General features: G+C 40.2%; 1 protein-coding gene across 6 annotated transcripts in view; it reads left to right on the top strand.

The window, feature by feature from the left end:
* Positions 1-876: 876 nt before the first annotated feature.
* Positions 877-7,627, top strand: part of dysf (dysferlin, limb girdle muscular dystrophy 2B (autosomal recessive)) — a 112,316-nt gene continuing 105,565 nt past the window's right edge. For 4 of the 6 annotated variants that reach the window (XM_015946232.3, XM_015946229.3, XM_015946228.3 and 1 more), the window contains exon 1: positions 877-1,173. In XM_015946232.3, the coding sequence (XP_015801718.3) occupies positions 1,086-1,173 (88 nt within the window). In that variant the 5' untranslated portion in view covers positions 877-1,085. Of the gene's footprint in view, positions 1,174-6,290; positions 6,560-7,627 lie in introns of those variants that run through there. The other 2 variants (XM_015946231.3, XM_015946233.3) reach the window with 1 other exon arrangement.

Below are 7,627 nucleotides of genomic sequence, written 5' to 3'. Positions count from 1 at the left end.
TATTAATCTTGGTAATGCTAAAAGCAGATAAAAACACTACCCAAAGCAACTGCTAGCTTAAGCAACTGTTAACACTAGCTAATGCTTCTGCTAAAGCTAATGCAATACCAAGCTACAAATTGTGCTGTTGTGTCCTTGGGCAAGACACTTAACCCGCCTTGTCTGCTGGTGTTGGTCGGAGGGACTGGTGGTGCCTGTGCTCGGCAGCCTCGCCTCTGTCAGTGCGCCCCAGGGCAGCTGTGGCTACATCAGTGTGTGAATGAATGATACACTTTAGTGTAAAGCGCTTCGGAGTCCTCTTACTCTGAAAGACGCTGTACAAGTGCGGGTCATTTATCATTTACTTGTAACACTAGCTCAAGCTACTGATAATGTTATACCAAGCTACTGCTAATGGGGGTGGGGGTGGGGTGGGGGGTGTTATTGATTGTTCATATTCATTTAATATTCATGTGCTGGGTGAGTGGGTGGGGCAAACCAGTCTTTCCATTGTAGGGCTTTATTATGGGGTTTGGTCATTTCTCAGGGCTCCTGGGCCATTTTTAGCCACAGCAAAGTTTCATATTTTATGTGGAGGCTCAAAGAACAGTTTCCTATTGTAAAAACAAGTTCTCCCAGAACCCCTTTAGCAAACTACTTCCTAATAACATTTGCATGGTAAAAGAACACTGAATATTGTTACTGCTTCTCTTCCATGTAGCTCATACTGAGATGATGCTGTCACTCTGGACAAATCTGGATAGATGGGCACATGCAGGAACTTCTTGACAGTTCTGGTTTGGTCCAGGGGCATGTCCCTTTAAGCTGCTGTGATTGAAGGGACAGAGTGTATGCATGCATGAGTCAGCTGGTGCAAATTATTGGACGAAGGGGGGATGGAGGGGTGAGTGCACTGAGCGCTGCAGATCCACCAGTCTAGTCCTCTTCCCTCACTTCCTCTCTCTCTTTTGATCACTTTAATTTCTATCTTTTTTACCGAATCTCCTCTGTTTTCCTCGGCACCTTGTGGATTTACTACCACCCTCGTATGGACCACAGTGTGTGTTGATGGGTTTTAAAGGATCTGTATGAGTGGTGTTTGAGCCATGCTGCGTGTGTTTATTCTGTGTGCGGAGCGTCTGCAGACACCGGACGATGACATCAGTGATGCCTACTGCAGCGTCAATTATGAAGGTATGACTGTGCTTCTGTGATCATAAACTTCAATGAAAGAGCAGAAAACTGCATGTTAATCTGGTTATTTATTTGTATTTAAAACAAATCCCTGTGAAACAGCTGGGAGGACATTTGAGGAGTGAATTTTATATCTGTTGGGTGGAGCTGAAGGAGAAGGAGAGGAAGAGAGGTACGGAGAAAAAGCTAGGATGTAGGGACAGACAGGACAGCAGGATATCCAGTGTGTTGCCAGGAAATCCAGGCTGTGTTTATAGCCACCACCACTCTCTCAGCAGGGATTATCCTCCTGAGACCCCGACAGCTCCTATAGGGTCTACCAGTCTGACACTGGTATGTGGCCTTAGGGATAGCTGGTGCACCATTTAGGCTCAGAAATAAGAAAATATCTACCACGTGTTCAATGATGATCTTTTAGAGACATTTTATTCAGTTTTTTATTATTTATTTTGTTTGCATATCATCACTGATGGTTTTCAGTAAAATAGATTTTTCTGACAGATATGGAGTCGGTTCTGCTAACTGTTGTCTCTATCGACCCAATTTTCTTAAGAATTCACTTCTTCCTAATTATTAACTTGCTGGTGTTTTTGTTCAGTTATTTGAAATGTGACCAAAACAATTAATGCCATTTCTCAGTTATTTATTTTGGAAAAAGTTATCTTGATATAGCTATATAAGCTAATGTTCAATTAGACATTTGTCTGATTGGGTTGCTGTGTTTGGATCACATTTCTCATTGATGTTTATTCAATTCAATTCAATTCAAAAATACTTTATTAATTCCAGAGGGAAATTGATTGCTGTAGTAGCTCAGAATAATAATAATAATCAAGTCATCAAGGAGTTATTGTATATTACAATGGCTGTTGGCAGGAAGGATCTCCAGTAGCGGTCAGTGTTGCAGCGAAGCTGAAGAAGCCTCTGACTGAAGACACTCTTCTGTTGTCGGACAGTCTTGTGAAGAGAATGCTCAGGGTTGTCCATCATTTCCTTGATTCTCTGAAGAATCCTTCTTTACATTATCTCCTCCAGCGGTTCCACAGTCGTCCCCAGAACAGAACCAGCCTTTTTTATTAGGCTGTTGAGCCTTTTCAGGTCCCTGCTTCTGATGCTACTACCCCAACAGACGATGGCTGAAGAGATTACACTCTCAACAACAGACTTTTAGAAGATCTGCAGCATCTTGCTACAGACACTGAAGGACCTAAGCGTCCTCAATAAGTACAGTCTGCTGTGTTATATGGATGTTTCCAGGTCTCCTCAGCTCCCGATGCTGCAACTTTACCTCATCCGACCATCTTGGACATAAATGCAGATTCTTTTTAAACACAGAATTAAAGAGCAAGTCACCCCCAAATCAACTTACTTCTTCTGATGAACTATTTAAACGCGTGTCTAATCGTGCTGCAGACACGTGTAGTCAATAATTTAGCACTTTAGTGCATTTTAGTTAAAATTTAAAATTTCTACCTAAAACTGTCAGCGTTGTACCGTTGTCAGGTAAAAACCTCTGCACTGAATTTAAATCTGCCATCGCTATTGGCTAAGAGGTACCCTAGAACGTTAGCTGGTACCATATGATGCCACAATGTCGTTGGGAGCCTGTGTGTGTGTGTGTGTGTGTATTTGTTAGCAACTTCACCCTCTCGGTCTGCTAGGCAACAGCATTTGCTGCATTTTTCAAACAGGAAGTGGAAGTGGAGTAATACTCTGGTAGGGGGTGACTTGCACTTTAACTATCAGCATATTGTTTATGCAATATGAATATATATATGTAATAAAAAACTGGTCAGCAGGAGATATAATCCATCTGTTCTCTGCTCCCAGAAATGACCCCGTCATGAACTCATGACACAACCTCAACACAAAGGGTTCCCTGTAATATAAGGACTGGTGCCTGTGGCATGCACACACACACACACACACACACACACACACACACACACACACACACACACACACACACACACTAGAAAAAAGTTGAAAAAATCCTAATTTTTAGACATTTTATCTTATTTTTAGTGTAAAAAGAAATAAAAAATAAGGTAAATATTCTTAAATATGATCAAAAATGCCCTTCTTTTGAGAAAAAAAAAATAAAAATCTGCCAACGGTGTAAACAAAATTTGCTTGGCTAGAAATCCTAAAACTAGCAAATACATTAAAAAATTAGATAATTTTGCCAGTTTTACAATTTTTAGCCAAGCAAATTTTGCTGGCCTGAAGGGTCTTCTCTATCAGAGATGTTAGATGATAACGAAGCTCGGATAATTCCATGCTCCAGAGCTCCTTCCAAGTGAGCTTCCTCTTCTTCCATTTCATCAGGAGCCCTGCTTTGCTTGTCCTAAAGCCATAGCCCATATATCGTCGTTATATTTCTTCTACCATTGCTTATTGTTTGCTAGGAGTTTCCTTTTGTCACCTGGGTGTTTTTTTCTCCCAAGCCTAAACCTCCTCTGCCTTGTTGGATATGACCAGTGATGGCCAGCTTTAGCTACTTTATCCCTGTTTTAAGAGTGGAGCCACTGCCATCACCACAGGGTCCCCTGACTCTGTGAGAGCCTCACCTTGGCACATTTAAATTCTTCCACCAAGCTTGAGAATGGCAACAAGAGCACTCCTTCAGTAAAAAGCACAATACTGCTCAGGCATCTTGATAGTTCAAGCCATTTTCTCACATACAGATTCACCAACCTCTCTAAACGATTGTGATAGTGAAACCTTGTAAATGGTTATTGGCCACATTAACCGAGGCACCAGCCCAAACTAAAACCACCAAGAACTTGAGGCTAATAATTGTGTTTAGCCGTTGTTATTCCAGGTGCTTGGTTTCTTTGAGATCTACACTGTACCACAACCCGAAGCTCGTGACAAGATTTTCAAGGATTGTTGGAATCGGTTTATCAGTGATGTAAAACCACTGACTGTCAGTTGGCCTTTGATGATAGAAATGAATTAAATAAAAAATAAATCAACATAAATACATAAACATGTCTATTTGGTTAAACATTTTTCCCATGCTAATGCTAATTAGCACAACCACCAATCGTTATATTACGCATTAAAACAACAACACTAAGCTGTTCTAAAGCTTTAGCAAAAACTAAAAAATGTATGAAGGGTTGAATCAAGCCAAGACATTGTCACTCCTATAAACTTTGAACTTTAAACTTTTTTTCATCAACCCCAGACCTAGAAGGCTACCATTAACAATTTAATAAAAAATTATATACTGTTTTTAAAATAATACCTCCACAGGACATTTAGAGGTGTGTAGAAAGAAGGTATAGTATTTCCTTTAAAAGTTATGTTTTAATTACAAAAATAATCAAATTTTTTTTTGACGGGCACGACACTGGGTTTAAGTTTGCATCTACCAGCCACTAGAGGGTGCCGTTGCGAATGGCCACACAGTCCACTCAGCACAGCAAGGCTGACATAGGGAGCCTAAGTCACGCCCATCTCCTTCCGGACCATGAATTTTAAAGAAGCATTTTGATACCAAGAATGTGCTTATTTTTCGCACGGGGGTGAAACGCTATTCTAGGTTTTGTGTGAAAATAAGTCCAGGACTGCAAATGCTCTTCACGAAAGTGACATCATCAAACCAGACACAGAGAAAAACAGAAGGAAAATGGCTGTGAGTTCAGCAAACTTCAAATCCTTCCTTCAGGAGGAAAGAACCACCATAACTCTGGTCATGTGGTAAGCAGCAGCTACGTCAGGGGAGAGGAGATTCTGTGGTGACGTCACATATGTTTATGTTTATGTGCTTAGCAGACGCTTTTACCCAAAACGACTTACAATTTTTCTTTTTTTTTTTTTTTTTTTTTTTACCTATAGGGCATGTTGTGATCTGTGGGGGAAACCGGAGTACCCGGAGAAAACCCACGCATGCATGGGGAGAACACGCAACTCCACGCAGAAAGGCCGCAGCCGAGTTTCGAACCTGCGACCTTCGTGTTGCGAGGCAACAGTGCTAACCACTACGCCACCATGCATATGCGACGTGCTGATGTCTTGTTTGTAGTTGTGCTAATTACGAACTGTACAAGCTAATAAATCTCAAAGTATGTGACTGGCGTGGTCGAAACACACATCATTAGATTTCATTTAAATTGCAGTACAACATATGTGCGATCCAGGGCGTAAGGTAAAGTGGATTAGAAAATAAGGTTTTTAGCCCCATTGACTTGCATTCATTTTTTCATTCTTCCGGGGACCCATGAGCCAACCGGAAAGGGAGGAAACTTAGTCTCCCTACTGTGAAAAATGATGGACTCGGCAAGTCAAGCAGCTTCTGAGTCCAGAAGATGTTGTTATCCTTCTCAGAAGAGGAACGACCAATACAAAACTATAATACTAGAGTGAGTTCAGGTTGAGTCTACAACAGATGGACCCAAAAAGAAAAAAAAACATTTCACATATCTGCAGAGAACCTGGACAGCTGGAAACCTTGTTCTATTGTTGCAACTACAACCTCCATGCCCTAGATGGCGCTATGGTGTTTGTGTAATTTCACCACCTTTACGTAATGTTAATAAAACGGCCCTTATTGTAAATTGTTACCAAATTCTTACTGTGCTGCCCACATTGGATGCCAATTGATGCCATCTCTATATAAAGATGTATTTTCTGAACTGTTACATAAAAAGTACCACAAGTTTTAAATTTTATTATCTGCAAACATGTTCAGTCCTAATCTCAAGTAATTAATTTGTATAATGAATCGAGTGATTGGTGTCCTCTGCAGAACATGCTGAATTAAGAAAGGACTGTTAGTTTACTGAAAATAACAGATTAAAATCAACCCAAAGCATGAGATAATATGGATTAAATGACAGAAAGCTGTAAGGCAAGTAAAGTCAATTTTATTCTGGCAAATATTTGTGTGAGGGAGTAACAATCAGGAGATAAGAGAGGAAAAGAGCACAGGAAATGTTGAGATTTCCTTTGGATGTGAGGTGTGTGTACATGCTTGCTCCCAACAAGGGTGTCGGAGAATTAGAAAACTAGAGAAACCAGCGTGGTCAACACAAATTTCTACCGAGGAAAGCTGGATTTTATCCTATTAACTCATATACAGAGGAGACAAACTGGAGGAACATTTTGTGGACAAACAGCTTGACCTTTTTTGATCTCTGTATGACTTTTGGGAAAACCTTTAAAGACCCTGTTTCTTTCTGTTTGCTGCCACCAAGCCTCCTCTTGTTTATCTGGTGATGTGACGCATTGTTCCGTCACCCATCGTTCAGTCACTTGTCGTTTATTCTGATTTGATAGAACCTCACAGACTTCTCAGTTTTTGCCATGTTACGCTGCGTTCTTCAGCGGGCCAACAACTTGAGACGTTCGGACCCTTTGGCTAGTGTCACGTTCAGAGGTAAGAGGACCAGTACCAAATCTGGCTTTTAAACGTCTGTTTGGGACAAACAGACAGAAAATTATGAAGACAAACACCTGCAGATTTCTTAAATCATTAACAAAATATTACCTGCTAGGTTGTGTTTTGTATTTACCATTATGTCAGGTTGTTAAGGTCAAGATAAACTATAACATTACGCACACACCACGTGTTCAAACCTCACCATTGGTTTTATCCTATTTCCAGTGTGTACTGACAGAAGCTAAGCAAATTTACTAGTGTTTCCTTGCAAATGAACAAGCTGGATTAGTTTGTTTCCCTTTTCCAGGGGAATATTTAGCTGTAAAATGGAAAATACTAAAGTCAGCTGTCATTTGGTTCAATAATCTTCAACAGCCTTAAACAATACCCATTGAGTATAAATAATCTATATAAAAATATTCCTCACATGCTGTGTACCGCTCCTGTCAGATGTCTTCTTTCTCAGTGCTATAGACCCTCGATGCATGACATCACACGCTCGCGATCCCGTCCCGAGCTTCTGGTATATCCCCAATGACCACCACTGTTACTGTCTGTCAGTTGTGAATAAATTAAGCTAAATCACAGTGAAATAAAACTTATCAGCATAATTAACACATGCAGCGCTGCAGGCTGCACAAGTAGACGAAAGAAAGACAGTAACATAAAATTTTACAGGTTTCCAGCAGATAGGATACGTCAAAGGTAATGGTAACGCCACGAAGAGAGTTTGTCGGAGCTAACGTCTCATGACAGAGTAAAAAGTAAAATATCTGCCCCACATGTCTGGACACAAGTTATAGCTATCTAATTGTATGCTGAGGGTTTCTCCAGCTTTTTGTGTGCGCGCTAATACCCAGATATAAACAATAACATTCAAGGAGTCTAATAGCGTCAGTTAGCATTAACTCAATGAAAATGTTTTTTAATTCATAATTTTGTAAAAAAAAAAAAAAAAAGAACATTTATGTCACAGTAAATAACTGAGTTAAGAGCCTTTTGTGTAAAATTTGTGACTTGAGTAATTTGTAACAATGAGTCAAATTAAACATTAGCTTATGTAGC

Source organism: Nothobranchius furzeri, chromosome 2 (assembly GCF_043380555.1).
Source record: "Nothobranchius furzeri strain GRZ-AD chromosome 2, NfurGRZ-RIMD1, whole genome shotgun sequence".
Classification (NCBI taxonomy): Eukaryota; Metazoa; Chordata; class Actinopteri; order Cyprinodontiformes; family Nothobranchiidae; genus Nothobranchius; species Nothobranchius furzeri.
The sequence above is the reverse complement of the archived record's forward strand: the minus strand, read 5'-3'. Positions and strand labels throughout refer to the sequence as shown.